Source organism: Hemiscyllium ocellatum, chromosome 10 (assembly GCF_020745735.1).
Source record: "Hemiscyllium ocellatum isolate sHemOce1 chromosome 10, sHemOce1.pat.X.cur, whole genome shotgun sequence".
In the NCBI taxonomy this organism is placed as follows: Eukaryota; Metazoa; Chordata; class Chondrichthyes; order Orectolobiformes; family Hemiscylliidae; genus Hemiscyllium; species Hemiscyllium ocellatum.
Genome location: NC_083410.1, coordinates 96769835 through 96797475, shown reverse-complemented (window position 1 = coordinate 96797475; position 27641 = coordinate 96769835). Strand labels below are relative to the sequence as shown.

At 45.3% G+C, this 27641-nt stretch overlaps 1 protein-coding gene across 1 annotated transcript; it reads left to right on the top strand.

Moving 5' to 3' along the window:
• Positions 1 to 1089: 1089 nt before the first annotated feature.
• Positions 1090 to 27641, top strand: bud23 (BUD23 rRNA methyltransferase and ribosome maturation factor). The gene is made up of 12 exons (XM_060831779.1): positions 1090 to 1161; positions 6194 to 6231; positions 9746 to 9841; positions 11860 to 11942; positions 12673 to 12769; positions 14157 to 14253; positions 14703 to 14753; positions 17807 to 17892; positions 19599 to 19644; positions 23880 to 23938; positions 26218 to 26307; positions 26985 to 27641. Exons 1-12 carry the CDS (start codon positions 1114 to 1116, stop codon positions 27037 to 27039), a joined length of 846 nt encoding a protein of 281 aa, XP_060687762.1. The 5' UTR covers positions 1090 to 1113; the 3' UTR covers positions 27040 to 27641.

The following is a 27641-nucleotide window of genomic DNA, read 5'->3' as shown; positions in this document are numbered from 1 at the left end:
AAAAGGCATCAGAAGGGTGCATGAATGGGAAGGGTTTAGAAGGATATGGGCCAAGTTTCGGCAAATGAAAACAAGGTTAATTTTAGGACATTTGGTTGGCATGGACAAGTTGGACCGAAGGGTCTGTTTCCTTGCTGCACACCTCTGACTCTGTTAATATTCAGCTTCTGCCTATAGCTCAAATGCACTGATGTTGGCAATATCCTTGTCAATCTCTTCTGAATCCTTTCAAGTTTCGCAATGTCCTTCCTATAGCAGGGAGACCAGAACTGAATACAGTATTCCAATAGTGGTTGAACCAATGTCCTATACAGCCACAATATGACTCCCCCAACTCCTATACTCAATGCACTGTCCCATAAAGGAAAGCATACCAAATGCCTTCTTCACTATCTTGTCTATTTGTGGGCCTACTTTCAAGGAACTATGAACCTGCACTCCAGGGTATCTTTGTGCAGCAACACTGCCTAGGAGCTTCCCATTAAGTGTATGCGTCCTGGTGTGATTTGCCTTTCCAAGATGCAGCAACTCACATTTATTTAATTTAAACTTCATCCGCCATTCCTCAGCACATTGGCCCATCTGATCAATATCCCATCGTACTTTAAGGTAATCTTCTTCACTGCGCACTACACCTCCAAATTTGGTGTCATCTGCAAACTTACTAATCATACCTCCTGTTGTTCATATTTACATCATTTATATGAATGACAAAAAGCAGTTGACCCAGCACCAATCCTTGCAGTACACTATTGGCCACAGCTAAATTTATTTAATTATTCCAACATTTTGCAACAGATGAGTTATTTCCACAGTGCCAGTACCATGTGTCCCAAGTCTCATTTATTTCACCAAATTAAAATTCACGAACACAAGAAGCTTTCGGACTGCTACTCCTTCGTCAGCTAGCTACCTGACGAAGGATCAGCACTCCAAAAGCTTCTACTTTCAAATAAACTTGTGAAACTATAATCTGGCGTTGTGTGATTTGTCCACACCAATCCAACACAGGGGCTCCTCCACATCATTCCTTTACCAAGATGGCGACGGGGCGATCACATCGGCGCGCCGTGATTATGCTCCGGTGTCGCGTATTGATGACGTTATTTGAAGATGGCGACTCGCACGGGGAGGCCTGAGCACCTGGCTCCGCCTGAAGTGGTAAAGGAGCGGGGCGACCGAGGGCAGGGACTGGGGGCAATAGGCCCCAGCTCCGATTTTCAGGCATCGCTAACGTAGAGCATCCGCTCGGCCTTCCTTACCGCGCCCCTCCCCGGCCTCCTGCTGCATTCCCCTCCCCGCAGGATCCCCTCACTGCCCCCCCATCCCCACAGGGTCCCCTCCCTGCCCCCCCACCCCCACAGGATCCCCTCACTGCCCCCCCATCCCCACAGGGTCCCCTCCCTGCCCCCCCACCCCCACAGGGTCCCCTCCCTGCCCCCCCCACCCCCACAGGATCCCCTCACTGCCCCCCCACCCCCACAGGGTCCCCTCCCTGCCCCCCCACCCCCACAGGATCCCCTCACTGCCCCCCCACCCCCACAGGATCCCCTCACTGCCCCCCCACCCCCACAGGATCCCCTCACTGCCCCCCCACCCCCACAGGGTCCCCTCACTGCCCCCCCACCCCCACAGGATCCCCTCACTGCCCCCCCCACACCCACAGGGTCCCCTCACTGTCCCCCCCACCCCCACAGGGTCCCCTCACTGCCCCCCCCACCCCCACGGTCCCCTCACTGTCCCCCCACCCCCACAGGGTCCCCTCACTGTCCCCCCCACCCCCACAGGGTCCCCTCACTGCCCCCCCCCCACCCCCACGGTCCCCTCACTGTCCCCCCACCCCCACAGGGTCCCCTCACTGCCCCCCCACCCCCACAGGATCCCCTCACTGTCCCCCCACCCCCACCGGGTGCTCCTCACTGCCCTCCTCTCCCACCCCCACCCCCACCCCACCCCACCCCACCCCACCCCCACAGGGTCCCCTCACTGCCCCCCCACCCCCACCGGGTGCTCCTCACTGCCCTCCTCTCCCACCCCCACCCCCACCCCCACCCCCACCCCACCCCCACAGGGTCCCCTCACTGCCCCCCCACCCCCACCCCCACCCCCACCCCCACCCCCACAGGGTCCCCTCACTGCCCTCCCACCCCCACAGGGTCCCCTCACTGCCCTCCTCCCCCACCCCCACCCCCACCCCCACCCCCACCGGGTCCCCTCACTGCCCTCCTCCACCGGGTCCCCTCACTGCCCTCCTCCCCCACCCACCCCCACCCCCACCCCCACCCCCACCCCCACCCCCACCCCCACCCCCACCCCCACCGGGTCCCCTCACTCTCTCCGAGTAAAAAGTGAGGTCTGCAGATGCTGGAGATCAGAGCTGAAAATGTGTTGCTGGTTAAAGCACAGCAGGTCAGGCAGCATCCAGGGAACAGGAAATTCAACGTTTCGGGCCAGAGCCCTTCATCAGGAATGAGGAGAGGGTGCCAGGCAGGCTAAGATAAAATTTGGGGAGGAGGGACGATGGAGCTTCTGTGCAGAGGAGATGACCTGGGGGGTGCTCCCCCAAGTCCCTCCTCCCTACCTTTTATCTTAGCCTGCCTGCCACCCTCTCCTCATTCCTGATGAAGGGGTCTGGCCCGAAACGTCGAATTTCCTGTTCCTTGGATGCTGCCTAACCTGCTGTGCTTTAACCAGCAACACATTTTCAGCTGTGATCTCCAGCATCTGCAGACCTCACTTTTTACTCGAAGATTTTAACCTACTGCGAATCCTCTTGCAAGGATGCCTTCCTTGAAGAAGCTCTCTTCCTCCCACTACAAGGATTTCAGTGAGTCTCTCTCTCACTGCACCCCCCAGGTCATCTCCTCTGCACAGAAGCTCCATTGCCTCTCCCCCGAAACGTCGAATTTCCTGTTCCTTGGATGCTGCCTAACCTGCTGTGCTTTAACCAGCAACACATTTTCAGCCCCTCACTCTCTCCCCCTCCTCCTCTTCCCCTCCCCCCCCAAGAGGGTCCCCTCATTGCCCCTCCTTCCCCCTCCCTCAAAACAGGGTCCCCTCACTGACCCTCTTTCCCCGCATCCCAAACAGGCTCCCCTCAATGCCCCACCAGGGTCCTCTCACTGCTCCTCTTCTCCACCCCCCCCCCCCCCCCAAAAACAGGGTCCCCTCCACTTCTCTTTCCCCCTCCCCTCCCCTCTCACAGGGTCCCCTCACTGTCCCTTCAGTACCTGTCAGGCAGGGAGGAAAGGGTCATGTGAGGGAGCAGTGGTTTAATAAGGAATTGGAATCCCTTGTTAAAGGGAAGAGGGCGGCCTATGTGAGGATGAGGTGTGAAGGTTCAATTGGGGCGATTGAGAGTTATAAGGTAGCCAGGAAGGATCTAAAGAGAGAGCTAAGAGCAGCAAGGAGGGGACATGAAAAGTCCTTGGTTGGTAGGATTAGGGAAAACCTAAAGGCTTTCTATAGGTATGTCAGGAATAAAAGAATGACTAGGGTAGGAATAGGTCCAGTCAAGGATAGTAGTGGGACGTTGTGTGTGGAGGCTGAAGAAATTGGGGAGACACTGAATGAATACTTTTCGTCAGTATTCACTCAGGAACAAAACATTGTTGCCGATGTGAATATTGAGTCACAATTAATTAGAATGGATGGCTTTGAGGTATGTAGGGAAGAGGTGTTGGAAATTCTGGAAAGGGTGAAAATAGATAAGTCCCCTGGGCCTGATGGCATTTATCTTAGGATTCTCTGGGATGCAAGGGAGGAGATTGCAGAGCCATTGGCCTTGATTTTTATGTCCTCGTTGTCTACAGGAATAGTGCCAGAAGACTGGAAGATAGCAAATGTGGTTCCCTTGTTCAAGAAGGGGAGTAGGGATAACCCTAGTAACTATAGACCAGTGAGTCTCACTTCTGTTGTGGGCAAAGTCTTAGAGAGAATTATAAGGGATAGGATTTATGAACATCTGGATAGGAATAGTGTGATCAAGGATAGTCAGCATGGTTTTGTGAAGGGCAGGTCATGCCTCACAAACCTTATTGAATTCTTTGAGAAGGTAACTAAGGAGATGGACGAGAGTAAAGCGGTAGATGTGGTGTATTTGGATTTTAGTAAGGCGTTTGATAAGGTTCCCCATGGTAGGCTACTGCAAAAAATACGGAGATAAAATACGGAGATATGGCATTGAGGGTGAGTTGGAGGTTTGGATTAGGAATTGGCTGGCTGGAAGAAGACAGAGGGTAGTAGTTGATGGTAAAGGTTCATCTTGGAGCACAGTTACCAGCAGTGTTCCGCAAGGATCTGTTTTGGGACCATTGCTGTTTGTCATTTTTATAAATGACCTGGAGGAGGGGCTAGAAGGTTGGGTGAGCAAGTTTGCGGATGATACGAAAGTCGGTGGAGTTGTTGACAATGAGGAAGGATGTGGCAGATTACAACGGGATATAGATAAGCTGCAGAGCTGGGCAGAAAGGTGGCAAATGGAGTTCAATGTAGCTAAGTGTGAAGTGATTCACTTTGGTAAGAGTAACAAGAAGATGGGGTACTGGGCTAATGGTCGGATACTTGGTAGTGTGGATGAGCAGAGGGATCTTGGTGTTCATGTACACAGATCTCTGAAAGATGCCACCCAAATAAATAGTGCTGTGAAAAAGGCATATGGCGTACTGGCTTTTATTGGTAGAGGAATTGAGTTCCAGAATCCTGAGGTCATGTTGCAGGTGTATAAGACTCTGGTGCGACCGCATCTGGAGTATTGTGTGCAGTTTTGGTCGCCATACTATAGGAAGGATGTGGAGGCACGGGAACGGGTGCAGAGGAGGTTTACCAGGATGTTGCCTGGTATGGTAGGAAGATCATATGAGGAAAGGCTGAGGCACTTGGGGCTGTTTTCATTGGAGAAAAGAAGGTTTAGGGGTGACTTGATAGAGGTGTACAAAATGATTAGGGGTTAAGATAGGGTTGACCATGAGAACCTTTTTCCACGTATGGAGTCAGCTATTACGAGGGGGCATAGCTTTAAATTAAGGGGTGGTAGGTATAGGACAGATGTTAGGGGTAGATTCTTTACTCAGCGAGTCGTGAGTTCATGGAATGCCCTGCCAGTAGCAGTGGTGGACTCTCCCTCTTTATGGGCATTTAAATGGGCATTGGATAGGCATATGGAGGATAGTGGGCTAGTGTAGGTTAGGTGGGTTTGGATCGGCGCAACATCGAGGGCCAAAGGGCGTGTACTGCGCTGTATTTATCTATGTTCACTGTCCCTTCTCTTCCCCCATAGGGTCCCCTCACTGCCCCTCCCCCCTCTGCCCCGCCACAGGGTCTCCTCACTGCCCCTCCTCCTGCCACAGGGTCCCCTCACTGCCCCTCCCCCTCCCCTCCCTCCCAAGAGGGACACCCCCCCCAAAGAGGGTCCCCTCACTGCCCCTTCACTCCTTCCCCTCCTTCCCCCCCCGCCCCAGTCTCCTCACTCCCCTTCTTCCCCCCCCGCCACCCACAGAGTCCCTTCACTGCCCCCCCCACAGGTCCTCCCCTCACTGCCCTCCCACCCCCACACCCACAGGGTCCCCTCACTCTCCTCCCCCCCCCTCCCCCAAGGGTCCCCTCACTGCTTCTCTTCTCTTCCCCCCCCCCCCCCAAAAAAACAGGGTCCCCTCCACTTCTCTCCCCCTCCCCCCCCCCTTCTGTCCCCCCCTTCCCCACCCCCCCCTTCTGTCCCCCCCTTCCCCACAGGGTCTCCTCACTGGCCCTTCCCCCCCCCCTCTCCCCTACAGGGTCCCTTCACTGTCCCTCCCCTGCCATAGGGTCCCCTCACTGCCCCTTCCCCCACCCCACACCCAGTCTCTCCTTACCCCCCAACACTCTAGTCTCTGCTCCTTTCTCCCCCCCCCCCCCCCCCCGAAAGTTCACGGAGATGACTATCGATGCTGTTACCATTTTGTTATGCAAAGAATGTTTTGTTTTCATTAACATACCTTGAGCTCTGGGCAGAATAACATTGCGTGCAGCATGTGCAGTACTGATGAACTATTTGTGCAGTTTTGTTTCTCTCCTGGGAGCCCTGTGACAGCAACATTGTGCATTGTGTTTGCTTTTTATGAAGATCTGTGAAAGATTTCTCAAATGAATTTTAGATATTGTATGATTTATAGTGAGATTTAAATTGTATGACATTAATGAAATGTTTTATTTTCAGTTTTACGGTGAAGATGAAGCAAGAAAATACACACAAAAGTAAGTCTTCTCAACTTGGTCCCTGATGTTTATATTCTCCTGTTCTGTTAGATGAGGCTGTGTGACTTGTGTGCTCTTGCTGTAAAATTATTCCAACGTGATTTACTGAGAAACATCAAAAATAGGAAAAGTGGACCATTTGAGTTTGCTCCACCTTTCAATATGATCACGCTAATTATCCAACACAAAATAGTTTGTTCATGATTTTCCCTCCATTCATTAATCCCTTTAGCCCCAAGTACTTCCTCCTCGAAGCCACAAAACGAAGCCGTTTTACTTGACTGCTTTCTGTGTAGTGAATTCCAAAGTTTTACCACAGTCTGGGTGAAGAAACATCTTCTCATTTCTGTCTGAATGGTTTACCATACTTAGACTGGAATGCTTGGTTCTGGTCCCCCGGTCATCCGGAACATTCTTTCTGCATTTACTCTGTTGAATCCTATTGGAATTTTAAAAGTTTTAATGAGAGTACCGCTGTCCCCATTCTTCAGAACTCTAAACATAATCCAAACTCATTCAGCCTGGACCTTGTACATTAGACCCACTATCCCAGGACTCAGTCTGGTAAATCTTCCCTGCACTCCTTCTATAGCAAGAGCATTCTTCCTCAATTGGAGACCAAAGCCTCACCAATGCCCTGTTAATTGCAGCAAGACATCCCTGCTCCTCTGTACTCGAATCCTCTTGCTATGAAGGCCACTGTTACTGCCTTTATCGCCTGTTCCAACTGCACGTCTACTTTCAGCAGCTGATGTGCAAGGACATTCGGATCTTGTTGCCCATTCCCCCCTCCCCCCCTCAATTTATAGCCATTCAGATGATAACCTGCCGCCTTGTTATTTGCTACCAAAGTGGATATTCTCACATTTATAAACATTATACTGTATCTCCTGTGCTTTTGTCTACACTCTCAGCTTGTCCAAATCGCACTGAAGCATCACTGCATCCTCCTCAGAACTCATTGTCACCCAGCTTTGTGCCATCTGCAAACGTGCAACTGTTACATTTACTTTGTGCATATAAATCGTTTATACATGATGAATACCTGGCATCCTAGCACTGATCCCTGCAGGACTGAAGATTCTGCCTTTCTGAAAAAGACAGTTTATTCCTACTGTTTTCTATTCAGCTCACTGCACTACCCACAATCCCATCCATTTTAGTTTGAAATGCTAATCACTTACTTTTCAAAAGCCTTCTAAATGTCGGAATAAACCATATCCAGTGGCTCCCCATCATTAACTCTGCTGGTGACATCCTCAAATTCCAGTAGATTTGTTAAGCCCTTTTCCCTTTCGTAAATTCATGCTGACTCTGTCCAATTCTACCACTGTTTTATAAGTGCTCTGCTATTAAGTCTTTCATGATGGCCTCGAGCATTTTCCTCCTATTGACGTCAGGCTGACTGGTTTATAATTCACTGTTTTCTCTCTGTCTCCCTTTTTAAATGGAGGGGTTACACGAACTATCTTACAATCTGTAGGAACTGTTCCAGAGTCTGCTTCCTTAAGCGCTCTGGGTATTTATCAGCTTTCAATCTTGTCAATTTCTCCAACACCATTTCGAATGCTGACTTCTTTCAGTTCCTGTCCCTCACTCAAGCTCAGGTCTCCCAACGAGTTGTTTGTGTCTGTTGTTTGTGTCCTCCTTTATGAGCACAGAGCCAAACAATGTACTCCAGAAAGCAATTACGCTTTATCAGCAAATTTTGGATATGTTTTGCAGGGATGTGGTTAAATGAACATGTTACTCAGTTCAAGTAAATTCATCTGTTTTATCCCTTGTGTGCAACTATGAATTAAGACAGCTGATTGCAGCAGATTGATTCTGAGGTCTGTATGTTCCTTGCTCTGAGACATGGGGATTGAATATCCAGGGTTCCTGCAGGGAAACATGGATATGGGATGAATGTTATGCTGCCAATTCTGTTTAACTCTAGCATCCCTGCTTTCCGAGGCTAGGCACCTGAATGCTCTCCTTGAGCCGAAATGGAAGGGTACGAGAACATCCAATCTGGAACAATGACCCGAACCATCTAGTTGCTTGCCTTTTTTTCAATAAACCATCTTGTTTCAATACTGACATTTCAGTCCTGGGCCTGCTAGTGTTTCACTGAAGCTCCACACAACCTGGAAGAATAACACCTCATTTTCCACTTAGACATTTGAATCCTCCAGTCTGTAAATGTTGCATTCTACAACTTCCAGAACCCTGTCATCCATTTTTCTTGCATCTGTCCCAACCTTCCCCATTTATAACTTGTTGACTTTGCTGTCAGCAGAGAGAGCCTTTGCTAACATCGCTTCCTTTTCATACTGCTCTGGATTCCCTCACAACTGTTTTGCTCAGTAACTCCTATCCCTCCGTCAACAGCATATAAAGACCTGCAGTTCTCTGACCCACTGTTTTCTAACCTACTTCAGACTGATTGGATTTGAAACGTTTAACTCTAATTCTGTCTGTATAGATGCTACCAGACCTGCTCTGTTCCTCCAGCATTTTCTGTTTTTACTTCATATTTCCTGCATCTGTGGTATTTAATTTTTAATTGGGACCTGGTACCTATCAAAGTTGCTATTTTCAGGAAGGAGGTTGTTGGGGAGGGGTGGGGAGCTTTGCTACCTTATTTCGGGTTGAGAGTTATGTGTGAAATTGAACTGTCTTGCTTTTGGTAGCTAGTGAATGTGATATTTTACTGACTACTTAGCCCCCACACAGGATTTGGAAATAAAAATAAAATTGCTCACTGGTCAGACAGAATCTGTGGAGAGAGAAAAACTCTGTTTCAAATGGAGATGGTGTTTCATTGGAAATGATGGAAAGGCCATCTCGACCTGATGCTCTAATTCAGTTTCTCTCTGCACAGAGTCTGCCTGACTTGCTGAGTGTTTCCAGCAGCTTCTGTGTGTATTAATTTGAGCTGATGCCTTGTCTGGTAGCACTCAGACCGGCGAATGAGCGCTCTCAGGATTATTGCAAAAACCCAAGTGGTAGGGTGGCACGATGGCTCAGTGGTTACCACTGCTGTCTCTCAGCACCAGGTCCCAAGTTCGATTCCAGCCTCCACAGACTATCTGTGTGGAGTTTGCACGTTCTCCCTGTGTCTGCGTAGGTTTCCTCTGGGTGCTCCAGTTTCCTCCGACAGTCCAAAGATGTGCAGGTTAGGTGGATTAGCCATGCTAAATTGCCCATAGTGTTAAGTGCATTAGTCAGAGGGAAATGGGTTTGGTTGGGTTATTCTTCAGAGGGTCGGTGTGGACTGGTTAGGCCGAAGGGCCTGTTTCCACATTGTAGGGAATCTAATCTAATCTTCACTAACGTACTTGAGAGGAAGAAGGCACAACTCAGACTTCACGTAATTGCAGCCTCTCAATTCTCTTGATAATTCGATACAGATAGTAAAAGCTGCTTTGTGGGTGTCATTCACAGTTCAAGGACAGATGGGGGTAAAAAAGTTATCAACAGATTGGAGCGAGGCGGTTACCTGAATAACATGTGACTCTTCCCTTCACAGCTCACGTATGATTGAAATCCAGACCCAGATGTCCGAAAGGGCTGTTGAGCTACTCCATTTACCTGAAGATCAGCCATGCTTCCTGTTAGATGTTGGGTAGGGTCCTCTTAAGTTTTTACAGTCTTGCAGGGGACTTTCAGAGAAAAACCATCCCGGAGGTGAAGCTGTTGTTATCTATCTTTTTGTTCTCTTGTTCCTCTGGGATGGACTCTGAATATGCTCTCTGGCCTCTTACTGGCGTTGATTTTCATAGGACTCATGATGTGAGACACTTGCCCTGTATCACTTGCTTGTCACATTTTGTATTTTGCCACCTTTTTGTCTTATCCATCAAGCCACAATAAGAGATCTTGTGTGTAGGCAGAAGGACATGGATGTTATCACATTTAAGTTTTGGTATGTTTCATTTGGTGGTGGTGGGGGTTGGTGGTGAAGGAGGTTTGGTGGAATTTAAAATATTTCAATGGAATTGGGAGATCCCATGGAACTGATGCCTTTCATCTTGAATAGCTGCACTTCATTCAGGCTAAGGTGATGGTATTGGCAGTCCTTAGCTGTCAGGATCCTATGCAATGAGTCTTTGTATGGTCTCAAAGTATTTCTTAATAGGGATCAGACAACGTTGTAGAACTAGCTGGCATTCAGCATGGGTCAGCAGCCTCAAGGTAACCATGACAGGGAAACTGGACAAAAAAAGTACAGAAGAGTATGTCTTGAATTGAGGTTGGAGCACCCTGTTGTGGCTGCCATGGCTGTAGCTTTACCCTTTGTTTGGAAGCTCCTTACCTGAGTCTGTGTGTTTGCCAAGACCTGTTTCCTGAAACACAAAGTTTTCTGGATGTAGGTTTGCTCGCTGAGCTGAAAGGTTTATTTCCAGATGTTTCGTTACCTTACTAGGTAACATCTTTAGTTGAGAAAATGAGGACTGCAGATGCTGCAGATCAGCTGAAAATGTGTTGCTGGAAAAGCGCAGCAGGTCAGGCAGCATCCAAGGAGCTGGAGAGTCGACGTTTTGGGCATGAGCCCGTCCTGAAAAAGGGCTCATGATCGAAAACGTCGATTCTCCTGCACCTTGGATGCTGCCTGACCTGCTGCGCTTTTCCAGCAACATATTTTCAACATCTTTAGTGGACCTCATGTGAAGCAATGCTGAAAATTCCTGCTTTCTATTTATATGTTTGGGTTTCTTTGGGTTGGCGATGTCATTTCCTGTGGTGATGCTATGTCCTGTGGTGAAGTCACTTCCTGCCCCTTTTCTCAGGGGATGGTAGATGGGGTCTAACTCGATGTGTTTGTTGATAGAGTTCCGGTTGGAATGCCATGCTTCTAGGAATTCTCGTGTGTGTCTTTGGTTTGTCCTAGGATGGCTGTATTATCCCAGTCAAAGTGGTGTCCTTCGTCATCCGTATGTGAGGATACTAGTGAGAGAGGGTTATGTCTTTTTGTGACTAGTTGGTGTTCATGTATTCTGGTGGCTAGTTTTCTGCCTGTTTGTCCAATGTAGTGTTTGTTACAGTCCTTGCATGGTATTTTGTAAATGACGTTAGTTTTGCTCATTGTCTGTATAGGGTCTTTCAAGTTCATTAGCTGCTGTCCCAAACCTAAACAAATGAATAGAAAACAGGAATTTTCAGCTTTACTTCGCATGAGGTCCACTGAAGATGTTACTAAGTAGGGTAACGAAACGATTGGAAATGAACCTTTCAGCTCAGCGAGCAAACCTACATCTAAAAAGTCAACCTGAGCTACAAACCTTCTCAAAACTTGTAAGGTTTTCTATTCTATAACACGACTGGTGAAGTCCCTCAACTACAAGCCCCTCAACTTGTTAATCAAAAAAATAAATCTTGACCCAATACCTTCCAGAACCGTCCATTTGTTAAAACTGGTCATTGGAAGTGAATGGAATTGAATTGGGTTTTAGTGCAATATTGCAAGTCTCTATTCTTGCCACAATTTTATGATTGATCAGTTCATACAAATGTTATAAATCTGATTGTTCTTGGAAACGTAGACAATTGGCACATGGTTCAGTACAATACCATGTAAATATGTATTAGAGTTTGTTATTTCTTGATGATATTGACCAAACTTTGTTTCTCTGCGTATTTCAGGTGTGGGTCAGGACTGAGTGGGGATTACCTCTCTGAAGAAGGACATCACTGGGTTGGTGTGGACATCAGTCCAGCCATGCTTGGTAGGTGACAGGGCAGTACTACACGCTCCTGTTGTGATCAGATTCAACAACCTGGCCTTATAAAGCCAAAGAGCTTTGTACAATGTGACCAAATCAAATTCCAGCACCTGGAGTTTGATTTAATTCATCTTTCTCAGGGATGAAGGAATCTTAAAACATGACAGTAGCTTTTCAACCTGGTCCCGAATCATAATTCTATAGCCTGAGCAGCTAAGAGAGTACAGCTGGTGTACTGAGAAAGAAGAAGAGAAATTAAATGGGGCTTCCGGTCCTCTCCAAAACTTTTGTTTCGCCAGCTGGATCCTTAAGCTATTGCTTAATCAGAATTCTTTTATCATTCAGAGATGTGGTTGTCGCCAGTTATTACCAATCCCTAGTTGCCCAGTTTGACCTGGTTTAAAATCCGCGGGGATTATTATGAAGTATCATAAATAGCAAGTGATAAAAATGTGATAGATCAATCAACATAGATTGGGGAACTATTATCTTTAAAAGAAATTGGAAAAACGCTTCATGCCGTCTGAATTGAGCAAGCAAGTGGATTCCGATTGGATATGATTGAAGAGTGAGCAGACTTAGGCAATTCCAGTTGCTGGAGTGTGAAAGACTGGGGAGCAGGTTAGACTGAGTGAATTGTGGAGAAATACATGTGCACAAATTTGATAGGTTTCTGTGCTGTTTGTAGGTGGTATCGCTGAGTCTTTTTTTTTCGTTTTTTTTTTCTTGACAGATGTTGCATTGGAGAGAGAGGTGGAAGGTGATCTCATTCTGGGTGATGTGGGTGCTGGCATTCCATTCCGGCCTGGCATGTTTGATGGTTGCATCAGGTAAAAGAGAAACTGTCTCGGAACTGGCGGTAATACCTGCAGCAACAGTAATTTTGCTATGTTTTCTGTTGTCATTGCCCCTGAATGCAGGAAAGAGATTGTAAACCGTCCATATGCTGGTCCTGAGATTGATGTTTAAAATTATAATTGTGTCCCACGGAGCTCCACAGAAGTGTTATTAGATTAAAGTTGTTACTGAACTCCATCCCTAGAAAGAGATATTAAAGCAGATACTCAAAAACTTGATTGAAGTGATTAGTTTTATTAAATTAAATGAGAGGTGAGTTGCAGACAGGTACGTGGAGGAATTCCAGACCTTAAGGACAAGTACCTGAGGTGTGGTTGTTAATGGGAAAATCAGATTGGTTTCATAGGTCAGGGTAACATTGAGGGTTGAAGGGCCTGTACTGTGCTGTAGTGTTCGATGTGGTATACACTTCCTTTCCCCACTTCTGTTTGAATCATAGAATCCCTACAGTGTAGAAACAGGCCCAACAAGTCCACACCAATCATCTGAGCAGTAACCCACCCAGACCCATTCTCCTATCCTATTGCTTTGTATTTACCCCTGACTAATGCAGCTAACTTACACATCCCTGCCCAATTCATCTAATTTGCACACTTTTGGATTGTGGGAGGAAACCAATGCAGACATGGGGAGAATGTGCAAACTCTGCCCAAGGGTGGAATCGAACCTGGGTCCTTGGTGCTGTGAGGCAATAGTGCTAATAACCAAGCCACTGTGCTGCCCATCAGAATGCATTACTGAAAATGGAGCGATGTACAAGATTATGTATCATCTGAGTGACTTGGAAAACATGTTGGGACATTGGTAGAGATTGACCAGAAAAGCAGCATCAGATTTTGCGTGCCCCCCCACCCCTCCCCGGCAAGTTCATTCAACATGTTTACCACTCCCTGCTCAAAGTTATGTCTAAACTTAACTTTAACTTTTTCTTGTGCCTTTAATTTGTGCAGTTTGTGCCAAATAAATGTTTGAAGTGTTCACCCCACCCCGCCCCAAACACGTTCCATGCTAAACAATCTCAGCTATTTAAACCGGGCATGAGTTTTATAATCGCTCCCTGGTTTTGGTGATCAACCAGACTGCCTGTTTGAACAAAGCTGTTGACTGTCTCCTGAGGCAGTGTTTCTGAAGTCAATCCTCATAATTTTTTTTAAGACCTTCCTTTAATCTATCTCATCACCCCACCTCAAATACTGGAATGCTGAAATTCTTGCAAAAGAAAATCACTAAATGAGAGTGTTGTCTGAACCACGTTTCATTTGAAGCAAAGTACTTGGTCTTAGATATCTGGCAGGTTGGCATATCAGAAGGACAGCAAATGTAGAGTTTAATGCTGTGGTCTTTTCCTTCTCTCCTTAGTATTTCTGCCCTGCAGTGGCTTTGTAACGCCGATAAGAAGAGTCACAGCCCCCCAAAGCGACTGTACAAGTTCTTCAGCTCCCTGTATGCCAGTCTGGTAAGGTGTGAGATTGGGAGCTTCAATGCCTGTTGTTGTGAGGGGGATAGCGGTGTGGGTGGTTTTGTGTGCAGGTTGCCTGTTGCATTTCTGCACTGAACCTATGGATTCCACGGCAACTTTGCAGGAAAGCCAGAGAAAAATCCGAATGTACACCCAGACTTTAATTGCGTCTCTCTTTGCCCCACCCCAATCTACTCAATATAACATCCAACACCCTAGTTGCCCATTATACTCAAATGCATCTGAACTGAGTCAGCAACTGCAGCCTGCTAAACTATAATGCTGTAGTTACATGTGAGTGAGAGTTTGCGTTGAGATTGTCTTGGACTATGTTTGCTATGTGCACTACTAGAGCAGCTGTTATTTACTGTGATGGCATGGTATTGGAATTTTGTTTAGTTTTCACCAAAGCGGCTATTTTATACACTAAACTGTCTGTTTTACAGGTACGAGGCGCACGAGCTGTGTTCCAGCTCTATCCCGAAAACTCCGAGCAAGTATGTTACCACAATTTTGAAGAAGTGAAATTTAATACCCAACGTGTTATGGATGCGTGGGGGCTTGTATGTCAGTCTCATGATCTATTCATCCTTCTGGTTTGTTGAAGGTCAAGTAAAAAGAGTTCTGTTGTGCATTAAATGCAGCACACTCCCTAAAATTTTGTCCCCACAATGCTTGTGGCTAGCATTAAAATGATCATTTGATAGACTTTGTGAGCTCCTCAGGGCTTGGTCATCATTACGGCAAGTGCCTGGGTTGGTACCCAATACCCTCCCTACTAGGTTGTGCTCCATAGGCATTACAGTACTCTGGCACTTTATGCAAGTGGCCATTCTTTACCCAAGCCTAAGCCAGTTCTAAGTTGCTCTGAGGAGAGCATGGTTAGAGGATGTCATGTTGTACAGGATGTCGGTGAGGCATCTTCTGAAGTAGTGTGTTCAGATATGGTCATCCTGTGAAAGGAAGGATATCATTAAGCTGGAGAGTGTTCAGAAAAAAAAGTGTAGAAGGATGTTGGCAGGTATTTAGGGTTTGAGTTAGAAGGAGAGGTTGGGACTTTCCCACTGCAGTGTAGGAGGTTGAGCAGTGACCTTAAAGGTTTATAAAATCATGAGGGGCCTAGATAAGGTGGATGGCAAGTGCCTTTCCCTTAAAGTGGGGGGTTTCAAGACAAAATTGCAAGGTGAGAGGAGAGAGATTTAAAAAAAGATATTTTGGCCTTTATTTTCATGGTTCATGTGTGAAGTAAACTTCTAGAGGAAGAGGTGGCTGTGGGTACAGTTACAATGTTTGAAAAATGTTTAGGTGAGTACATGAATAAGAAATGTTTGAAGGGATTTTTTCTTTATTCTATAAAAAATGAGGGCTTCGCTGGCTAGATAGCGTTTATTGCCCATCCTTAATTGCCCAGAGAGCAGTTGGGAGTCAGTCACATTTGCTGTGGGTCTGGAGTCACCTGTAGGCCAGACCAGGTAAGGATGGCAGTTTCCTTCTCTAAAGGAAGGAAATTAGTGAACCACAACTAACAATTAGTAATGGATTTATAGTAGTCATTAGATTCATAATTCCAGATATTTATTGAATTCAAATTCCACCATTTGCCATGGTGGGATTTGAACCTGGGTCCCCAGAATATTATTTGGGTCTCTGGATTAACAGTCCAGTGATGATACCACGAGGTCATCACCCCTCCATTAGTGGACCATGTGCAGGCAGGTGGAGCTATTTTAGTTTGGAATTATGGTCAGCATGGACGTGTTGGACTGAAGGGTCTGTTTCTGTGCTGAATGATTCTATGTGCAATTACCCAGTCACCTGACCTCCATTGAAGTGCACTGCCCAGCTTGAGTACCGGGTGGTGCACAGAGTTGTGAAGAGTTCAACATTACAAATAGTTTCAATATTGTAAGGAAAAACTGTTGCCATTGACAGGAGAGATTGTACTCAGAGGGCGCAGTTTGAAAATAATTGACATAAAGCCAGAAGAACAATTAGAGTTCTTTTTACACTCAGTTGTGATGGTTTGGAACGCACTGTCTGAAAAGCTTGTGGGAGCACATTTAGTTGTAACTTTTAGAAGTGACTTGGGTATTTTCTTTACAAGTAAAAAGTGAGGTCTGCAGATGCTGGAGATCAGAGCTGAAAATGTGTTGCTGGTTAAAGCGCAGCAGGTCAGGCAGCATCCAAGGAACAGGAAATTCGACGTTTCGGGCTGATGAAGGGCTTTTGCCCGAAACGTCGAATTTCCTGTTCCTTGGATGCTGCCTGACCTGCTGCGCTTTAACCAGCAACACATTTTCAGCTATTTTCTTTACAAACAATTATTTGTAAGGCTCTTGGGAAAGAGCAAGGGAGTAGTGTTGATCAGGAAACTGGCACAAGCAATATGAGTGTGCATTGTAAAATTCTAGCCTGTCCAGTTGAAGTTTCTGCTTTCGCACCCTGTGATGCAAGGTGTCAGGGCTGCTTGTTAGCATCCCAGCTTGACCTGGCCCAGAAGGGATGTCAGTGGTGCATCAGATGTCTGTATCTGTTAAACCATTGGCAGAGTCTAGTGGCTCAGTGTTAAAAGTTTTCAGAATACTGCGCACTTCAGGCAAATCACCGTCACTCTGTTATTGTTGCTGTCAGGAAGTCGCACGGTAGCCTCAGTAATGTGTGAGCAAACACATGCCAAATGCAGTGTAGCATGGGTAAATGTGAAGAACAAAGGCAGTGTATTATTTAAATGGTAATATATTGCAAAGTATAGATTACAAAGGAGCCTGGTAGGGCTGAATGGTCTTCTCTTCCTATTTCCTGTTATTTCATATTTTATTTGGCCCCACACAGCCTCTGTAGACACTCAGTGAACACAAACAGCAGTTGTTACAGATCCGATAGGTACAATGGTATTGATTGTGTGGAATCTGTGCCACTTTTTAATTCAAATTGTATAATAAGTTACTGAGAGAGCTTCCAATAGCTCATTCAATTAATGCAATAGGTAGCAGGGAAACTAGCCAAGGTTCCCATTTCGAACCACCATGCAGTAATCCCCAACTATAAATATGCAGGTGCAGATGTGGAACAAGAGCAAACTCTGACTCAGCTGATGCCCCTGCAGTTGAGTCGCTGCTTGTGGGTGGGAAATTGTGGTATCTTGTTACCTCAAGTGCAGTGCTGTCACTGAATTACCTGGAATTCTGTTCAATACATAACCACTCTCATCAAATAATACAAATTCAGCAGAAAATCTGAAACAACAGAACAGACAGACACAGTTCATTGGTTTAATATCTCTGCCAAAGAGAAGCTTCTGTAACAGTGCAATCTAGGTGCTGCCTTGTGGTATGGTCTGGGTTATGTGCTGTGGTCCCAGAGTCTGGTTTTAAAATACAACCACCTGAGTCAGGTGAGTGCATTACCACAGTGCCAAGGGCAAGAGCCCACTGTGTATCCACAAACTCTGTCTCAGGCAAAAACTCATGCTTGAAGTAAAGGGGAATAAAAACTAAAGGGAAGGGAGGTAGAGCATTCTAAAATGAGTATAATTTTTTCTTGTCTTCAGCTGGAGTTGATCACAGCACAGGCCATGAAGGCTGGTTTCACTGGTGGGATGGTCGTGGATTACCCCAACAGCAGCAAGGCAAAAAAGTAAGTAGACTCATTTTGAGTAAGTACTCAGGAAAGAGGCATTGCTTTAAGTGGTTTCATTCCTGAGCTGTGAAGCAATTCGTCTCTAAATATCGGGTCCTAGCTCCGTGATGAATAGCGCACTTTTTGGAGTCAGGCGATAGCGTGTCGGAGGGATATGAACACGACATCCAAGCCAGTGCTTCCTAACTTTGTTCTCCTCATCACCCGTTTTGGGTGTTTTGAAGTTTGCAGATACTGTAGACCTGTAGAGGGGAGACCAGTTCAGGGACCACGTGGCCGGGGATATCTTTGATCCACAGGATATTTAAGTAAAAAAAAACTTGCCTTTCTGTTAGGTTTCTAGGACATAATTGAGGAGCAAGTGCGGACAGCAGATGCTGGAGACCAGGGCTTACGCCCGAAACGTTGACCTCCTTATTCCTCGGATGCAGCCTGATCTGTGCTTTTCCAGCACCCCACTCGGGACATAATTGAGGCCTACAAAGACAGGCAGTTAGGCCACCTCACTATTAGAAAGGACTACAAGATTTAAAGGGACCTTGTAGCCATTAGCACTCAGTTGGACTGGATTGGTGCTTCAACCCTGAGGACTTTAGCTGCTATCCTCACTAGTGGTTATGGCACACCGTTCTAGGGTAACATTCCAGGGAAATGCTGAGGGAGTGCTGCAGTGTTGGGGGTCTCTTTTTCCTACCATAATGGTAAATCATAATTTCATCTGCTGTTGGATGTAGTCAAGTATCCTGTGTCAGTATTCAAGGAGTGGGACAGCTTTCCCCCTGTCCCTTGAGCAGCATCTGAAAACAGATGATTTCGTTATTGTCTCAGTGCTGTCTGTGGGATCCTGTTGTGCAAGATTAGCTGCCACTTACGCCTGGAAAAATGGCAGCTGGAAATGCTGTCGGAACTAGTTGCAACTGGCATTGGTACAGTACAAGCGATGGATGGAACAGCCCAACTGTTCACCTTGGTATAAAAGCAGCATTTATTTGGACAGCTGAGTTATTTCTTTATCCTGCATACCACTCCATGTAAAAGTACTAAAAGCTTACTGATGGTCATCTGCTTTGACAATCTTGATATGTCCAGCTGTCTTCTGATTGGTGCAAATTCTTGAGTGTTCTGAGACTTATTTCTGCTTCTTTCCCTCACCTTACCCTGCCCATCTGAACCAGCGGATTCTTTGTGGATTCTCTGTTCAGTCTTTGAGTTTGTGGCATGTTGTAGATTTAGGAACCATCACTATGTACACATTTTACTCGGATGATTGGTCAATGAGTAAATTGGTCAATGAATTTCCTGATCTTTGCCTCATGTGAGGATTAGGCATGTAGCTGGTGTTCTAAATGGGTCATAGACTATTGCAACATGGGATGTCAGACATCAGACACTTGCGCTCCCTTCATTGGTTGCTCGTGCATCCTCCTTCCAGAGAGAACTCACTGGTTGAGAAGAAATATGGGTAATACTTGCTATAAGGGTAGCAATAATATGGGTATAACAGAAAGGTGGATTGACAAAACAAGGTGCTCACGGTAGGTTTCTTTGTTATTTATAAACAGTGACTCCACTTCAAGAAGTAACTAATTGGCCAGTATACATTTTGTGACGTTCTGAGAATGTACTAACATTCTGCAAGCGATTCAAACCCTTTCTGTAGATTGTGCTCATGCCTTCTCATTAACTTTTTTTTTCTTTCTTAGATTCTTCTTGTGTTTATTTGCTGGAGTCTCTGGAAAGCTGCCAATGGTAACTCCTCTATTATATTTTTATTAGGGTATTGGTGAAGGCTCGTCCTTCTTTGTGTTGTAATGTGCTGGCACGATAATGAGCTATGTTTTTATTCTCCGCCGAGATGGAGTTTTGTTCCTACGTTGTTTCAGCTCCTCCCAGGTCTGCCTGTACAATTAACGGGACATGAAATTGTGCCTCAAAGGCTTGGCATTTAATTTTTTAAAAATATCCACACTGGCAACAAAGTTTGCTATTTAAAGATTATTGTGATGGTTCTTTTGTATAAACAGGGGATGTGGGCATACTTTGAATCAAAAGCTCTGGCCTATACCTGACCATTGACTCAGTGGTTAGCACTGCTAGATGGGATGCTCTTCAGAGAGTTGGTGTGGACTCGAGTGTCTGAATGGCTTGCGTCCACACTGTAGGAATTTGTTCTCTGACCAAAACATTCAGCCTGTGACCTATCACTCTGATTCCTGGCCGTCCAGCCCTTAGGGTATCAAAGATTCACTCCTATTTGCAAGTATTCTTGCTGGTTTGTGCACTGGAGGTTTAGGAAGGTCTGTCCTTCGTTTGTAACTTCACGAGATGGTTAACCTGAATCAGCGTAGCCAGATCTGTTTGTATCAGCAGCTTGAGATTTTTAGGCAAAAAGTGAGGACTGCAGATGCTGGAAACCAGAGTTTAGATCAGAGTGGTGCTGGAAAAGCACAGCAGGTCAGGCAGCATCCGAGGAGCAGGAAAATTGACGTTTCGGGCAAAAACCCTTCATCATTCCTGATCTAAAAACCAGCACCACCCTGATCTAAAAACTTGAGATTTTTTTCAGATTAACAAGGGCATTGATCTAAACTTGATATGGCTCTGAGTCTCTGCAGATGCACCCTTAAAAATCCTGCTCTTGAATTTCATTTCTGTTTACTGTTGTCTTAGAGCTTTTAAAAAAAACACTGGGTGTTTTTTTGTTGCAAGGCCATCCATTCGATCCTGAGAGTTGGTTTTAAATGTCTGAACAGGGGACTGAGGTTCCACAGTTATATAATGACAGGCAGCCTGTCCCAGTGGCTGACGTTCCACAGCTCAAACCTACCCTCAAACTGGATTCAAATCCAACGTCGTCTCAAAAGGGAGTAATAAAGCTACCTCTCCTGAAGCCACAGATTTGCAATCAAGTTATGGTACCATAGCAACTAGTTTCCAGAGTGTACTCTACATAGTTTCCAACTAGCTTTTCTACCATGAGAGGCCCCATAACTGGTAACTAGGTGCCTCTTGTAGAAGCCACTGCATCCTCTCTCTCACCTTGGGCAAAATGAACCCCATTGTTGTTGCAGCTGTACCCCAAAAGATCTCTCAATATCAAGTGAAAATTGAATTTGAGAGCTTTCAGTTTGTAACTGCAATGGCCTCAATACACTTTGCTTTTGAGAGACAACTTCAGATTAGACCTGATGCATCCAAATGTTTCCCGAGCAGCTGCTAAATCTCGTGCTTGCAGAGTTGCCAAATTGTGTTTCTTGATCCGTGTTGCTGGTGCTCGAAGACTTCTAACAGCGAGTGCCTTACTGGCACGTCCCAGCTGATGCAAAATCTTCCCACTGCGGAGGCAAAAAAAATGTCACAGTCCAAGTCTCCTATTTAGTCAAAACTAACTTCTGTTTGGCATCTGCTGGCTCTGTGAATCATCCAAGTTATGTGTTCGGAGTTGGCAGTAGGTGTGATAATCACAGTTCCATGAAAAGTAACCAGGCTATCATTAACTAGCATACCATCTGTTCAGTCAGTCCTTAAATTCTGTATGCTCTACTGGACAGGGCTATTTGTAATTTGTTAAGACAGAGGTCAAATCCCTCTACTAATTAAAACTAACACCCCAGAAAAGCTCACCTCGCCTCGCAACCTGCAAAAAGTGAAAGTGAACCTCTGATTACCACCGTTCAAAGAAGAAATAACAATTTATTTTCTAACTCTTAACAGTGAACACGAAACAAAAACTAGTAACAAAACTGAGCACCCTTTTCTTAACTAATCACTATCTGACCCCAACTCTGTCAAATGCTGCTCCAATAATACAATTATTAAACATTAAATCAACTTAACCTCTCAAAGACCATAGTCTTTTATGCTGTCTTCCTTCTGTCTTTCTGATTCTGCTGTCCCCTCCCTGGTCATCTTTCCTTTTACTGGAAAAGGTAACTTTGATAGATTTTTCTGAGAGATTTCTTTCAGAAAGCCCCTTTTAGATGACGTGCTGTCCAGTTCGATGGCAGTTAACTCTCCCCAGTTTTCAAAATGCCCTTCCTTTATAAATTCCCAAGATGTTAATTCAATGGGATAACAAATGGTTCTGACAGCTTTTCACCCCTGTCTGTACCATGTTTCTGAATCCATTTCAACCTCTGTATTCATCTACTTGTGCTTAACATTTCACCTCTCTTTATCCCAAGTCTTGCCAACAGCTGTATATTGAAGATGCATGTACTTGCACAGTTACCACAACCTCACTATAGGAATCATGTTGGGGTAAAGTTGCTAGAGTTGGGGTTGATGGAACCCCTTGCAGAACAAGCTAGGGTTACTCTTTGGTGCTAACGACAGCCTGTGTTTCAACCAACCTGGCCAGCTTTGTCCCATTTAAGATCCATGTGTTTGGGCAATTGTAATAGGCTTTGTCTGACATAACTACAGCAGTTTCAAATTCCAAATTAGAGCAGCCAGCTTCATCCACAAAGACAGATTGAGGGGAACGTTGAAATGTTTGGTAGTCACCCTTATTACTGCACCTTATATGGCCAAGTGACCTATGCATGACGTGCTTAATACCCCGGCAGTTCTACAAAGAGCTGACGGAGGAATCTTGACGGTTTACCTTTTTGTTTTGCTATTTAAAATAGAATGTTCTAAGTGGCTGGATTAGAGATTGTAACATTGTCAGATAGTCAGGAGGACTCTTGCAATACTCAGTGTGTGATTTTATTGAAAATTAAGCAGGAGAAAACCATTAATTAACAGATAAGCAGGCTATGGGTTATTTGATCCAAAACAAATAATCTAAATAATGGCAGAGTAATAGCACTAATACCCCTAATGGAGTTTACAGGATCAAAATATTTCACCTTTTTGACAATTGTTTGAAATGGGAAAGAATGCAAACTGATGTTAATACATGGATCAGTCAGCATTTCTGAAAAAGAAAGGTGGTGAATCATGTTTTGTTTATAGACATTGTCACACTTCACAAGAAGCCATCTGTTCAGGTGCTGTTGGGTCCTGCAGGGTATTCCTGTTCTCTGAAAATCGCTCTAAACTTAGCGCTGCAAACGACTTGGCACAGTTCACTGGATGCTCTGTTTACAGGTTTGTGGCTTTGAGTTATCTTCAGCTGTCTGTGGTCCTGTTTATAGTTGAGGGAGGCCTGTTTTAAAATCCTGAGTGCCATTCCTGGTAAGTTCTGTTCTGTTTTAAGAGGCCGGGCAAGATCACAATGGAAAGGCTGAATGTGGAACTTGCAATGCCTTGTTAATGCTGAGGTTCTGTCATCTGTAAAACATCTCATTACTGCATCTTGTAGCCATTTATTTCCATTTTAACTCCAGAATTTAAATAATTGGAGCAAGTAAAGGCATTAACACGTTTGCTGCCCGAGTTGTGGTTTTGACCTACCCCATCATAATGTGCTGTCTTTTTGACTTGCTCATGCCCTTGTGTACCTTCCCACTCCCCCAGCATTTTGGTTTGTGTAGGTCCAAGGGTTATGAGGCAAGGCTGAGGGACTTGAGGTGGTTTTTGTTAGAAGGTGACTTAATAGAGACATAAAATATGATCAGAGGGTTAGATCGGCTGGACAGCGAGAGCCTTTTTCCTTGGATGGTGATGGCTGACACGAGGGGATGTAGCTTTAAATTGAGGAGTGATAGATATAGGACAGATGTCAGAGGTAGTTTCTTTACTCAGAGTAGTAAGGGCATGGAATACCCTGCCTGCAACATTAGTAGACTCGCCAATTTTAAGGACGTTTGCATGGTCATTGGATAAATAAATGGATGATAATGGAATAGTATGGATTAGATAGGCTTCAGATTGGTTTCACAGGGTGGCACAACATCAAGGGCCGAAGGGCCAGTACTGCGCTGTAATGTTACATGTTCTATCAGTGTATCATTTGCCTTGAGATCTGAGCATGGGATTGAATTTGAATTTCAGTGGTCACCATGTTATGTTTTGTGCTCTTTCCCCTACCTGTCCAGGGGCTCGGAGCAGAGCAAGGAGAGACGACGACAAGCCAGGTTCAGTTCACTAATGCCAGGTAAGGGGTTTATAGCGGGGGGGGAGGGGAGGTCCAAAGCTAAAGTGAATAATATGAATAAATCCAACCATAATATAGGTGAAACTTATTCACTAACAGCGAGGTGGGGTTGACGGTGTGGAACTGGCAACCTCGTGTTGATCAGATTCTCTTTCGCCCCAGTTCTCAGTCCAATTTAAAGTGAAGAAGCATTGGCCCCACCTTAAGGGGGGAGGGCTGCCCAGTTTATTTGAAACGGAAGGTGAGGAAAGTTTTTTGTCATGTTTATAGAAGAGCTCACCTCTTAATTTGAGTAAAATGTTACATTTGCAGAATTCCATATCGATGCAGTTTTTATAAATATTTGTTGGATGTGGGGTCACGTTGTTCAGTTGATTGGAAATGCAGAAGTCACTTATCAATTTTTTAAAAATGCTGCCTCTAACGATAAACATCAGAGGTTAAAATGCAGGTGAGAGAGTCCAGTCACACATGTTTTCCAATCATTGAATTTCCAGTTCACATATCAAAACTTCATCCCATGTTGATTACATGCTCCCTATATGTATACACCCTGTCCTCACCCAATTAACCCTGACTCTGTACCATCCCTGCCAGACCTCACTATGCACTAACACCTAACAGGCAGCCACAGTGACTGTTACGTGATTTCCCGATTGCTATGTTCTGAAATTGCACGGGTCTGCACGTACCAGTCTGATTTAGTTTGTTCTTCCCCAATTATTTGCTGTTGCAATTTGACGACGTAAGAAGAAAATTAATCATTTTCAAAAACAGACTACAGCCACGGCTGGCACGTGTTTCAGGTAGGCGGAGTTCATACAGCAGCTCTGTGGCATGTTGCATGTCCTGTGTGACATAGATTTGAGAGGTCCCAGCTTCTGTTACTTACTTGTGCTGAGCAAACCTACCTCATGAATGGCATCATGGGCCTGTGTTAGAGAGTACGAAATGAGCTGAAAATCTTTACTTGGCATCCAGAAACAGTCTGACTATGTGCACTGTGGCCTTGTTTAATCATACATTGTGCCTCAAAGGATGTAAAATGTACATTTTGGAAACTGCAGATGATTGTGTACGATGCTCCAGTCTTAAGGAGATTTAGTGATTGTTGCCTGATTGTCCAGGTCCGTCAGTGTAAAGCAGAGAGGGTTGCAGTCTCCTCCTGTCTGTCACTGAGTGACCTATAGTAACTGAGGAATCGAACTGGTGTGTCAATCCTGAGCTGCTGGTTGCCACATTTTCCTGCCTCTTACAATTTGTGCCATTGATAATGTCAGTGTAAAATAAATGTGAAGTTCCTTTTAATGGTTCAGTTAGAATTTCCTGGCAAATGGACACATCAGGGATGTGTTCTGCAGCGATTTGAACGAGTATCCTACCAACAGCAAATGCGAGACACCTGCACCTGCATGCTCTGAATCTTGAAAGAAATTTTGATCGCAGAGCGGGTCAGTGGCTTTGGCAGTGGTCCCGAGTTCTCCCAGTTAGGAGGGGAAATCTGCATCTGCTGTTTCCTTCTGGCCACACTGGAATCCCTGATATGGTGTTGGGATGGGGTCAGGTTTGTCGATAACACCTCTTCCACTTGCAGTATGTTTGATAACACACCTAAATTCTGATTAAATGGAAACATTTGGGCACTGTGTAAAGGGGGCTGTTGATTCACTGTCACCCATTTCACATGCTTGCTGAAGATCAGTCTCAGCTTAACAAGTTTATAGTCCAACAAGTTTATTTGGAGGCACTAGCTTTCAGAGCACTACAGGTAGTTGTAGAGCAGGGCCATAAGACACATTGCATGACACTAATCTTTTGCTATAAATTCTGTCTTACGGTCCTGCTCTACAACTACCTGATGAAGGAGTGTCGCTCCGAAAGCCAGTGCTTCCGACTATAACCTAGTGTTGTGATTTTTAACTTTAACTGGGATGACAGGACCAATGGGAACCTGAGCAGGGAGACAGGAGAAAGAAACAAAAGATAAGAAATAAAACTGGAAGCCAGAATGAAATGACGAGCCATGATCATATTGAAGGGTGAACAGGCTCAAAGGGCCGAATGGCCCACTCCAGCTGTTGGTTTTATTAGCTCTGTCAGGGAAGCAAAAGCTCTTTGCCAGGGTCAAAGAACCCTGGTCCAGGGAGATAGTCAAAAAGGGTAGTGCTGGAAAAAGTACAACAAACCATTAATTAAGCTTTTAACAAGCAAATCCCTGAGCACTCGGCTGGATAGTGTTGGTTCAGTTATCTGAGCAAGCTGCCATTTCTTGCCTGCAGGTTGAGGTTTGAAAACCTGAAGGGAAAGCCTGTAAAAAGAAGCAGAGAGTGGATTCTGGAGAAGAAGGAGCGTCGGAGGCGTCAGGGCAGGTACAGTAATGCAGTGCTTACTGTGTAACAAGAAACCTCCATGTGATGAAGGTTTCCCTCTCTCCTCTCGTCCTGTTTACAAGGTGTTTAACACCTCGAATCGTTCGATCGAAACCGTGAACATGCTTGCAGCACAGGCTGCTGCATGAACTTAGACGCTGGATACTCCTACCTCTGGCAGTGGACATCATTCTCATTCCTACAAGCAGGCCACACCCCACCATCCCATATTGATGCCATTGTCTGTTCCTCTGGAATATGGGTGAAGGCAGACAAAACAATTTTCCCAGTAAACAAAAATATTTGCATTCCCTTTTCCAATAGGGTCTCCTGATCTTGGTTGCCACTGTCCAATGGATTCAGTCAGATGGAATGGAATACCCCTTTCCTTAGTGCAGTTATCGTCTTAAAGGGGACCTTCGGCTGATTTATTTGAGTTGAGGAAAACTAACTGGTCCATTATTATGTGGGTGCTCTGTTCCAAATCTATTCTCCTGTATCTTTTAACTTTACAAATGAGCAATGCTTGGTTATCTACCCACCTCACTATGCAAGATTCCATTCAGAAGTGCATTGCAAAGACATTGTGATCGGCTTTCTAGATCCAGACACATTCTAAAGATCAACTTAACTGCTGTGCAGATTGTAATCACTTTATTCTTCCTTTCCCTCCCTAGGACTGTTCGAATTGACACAAAGTATACTGGCAGAAAGAGGAAGCCCCGTTTCTGAGGGTGGGAATGGCAGGGGTGTTTTGTTCTCAGCTTGGAGAACTTCATTTGGTCAATTCTGTGGCACCTCTTGATCCTGAAACCCTCAACGATGTTGAATTGACAACTGGCGATGGACTGTCTTTGAATGACCCACATGCCAAACCCATTACCGTCGCGGGGCTCTCCGTTTACAACAATCTTCATGGGTTTGCGGAACAGTAAAGATTTGAATCACAGGAGGAAGCAATTCTGTTCATTCTCAACTTCCTTCTCAATATCCAGAATTCTGCAAGCCCATGTTGTCTCATCTTTGACTGCTGTCGTGTGTGTTTCTTGAATGTTTGATGTCCTAATACAAAAGAAAGCCTTTGAATCTAGTTGTTCTTAAATGAGCTTGGCTGCTTGAGTTAAAGACAGCAGATGAACTACCATTATTCCTTTAAAAAGGATATTTATACAGTGACTGCATTGAAAAGTTCAACCAGGAAGGTGGACAACTTCATCTGATGATTGTGATTTATCTACTGATGAAAATTTTGACATTATTTTACTTGTGTACTGAAAAAATATAGCTCTTGATCAGCTAGATTGTCTTCAATCCTGGTCATGTCTTTCTGTTCA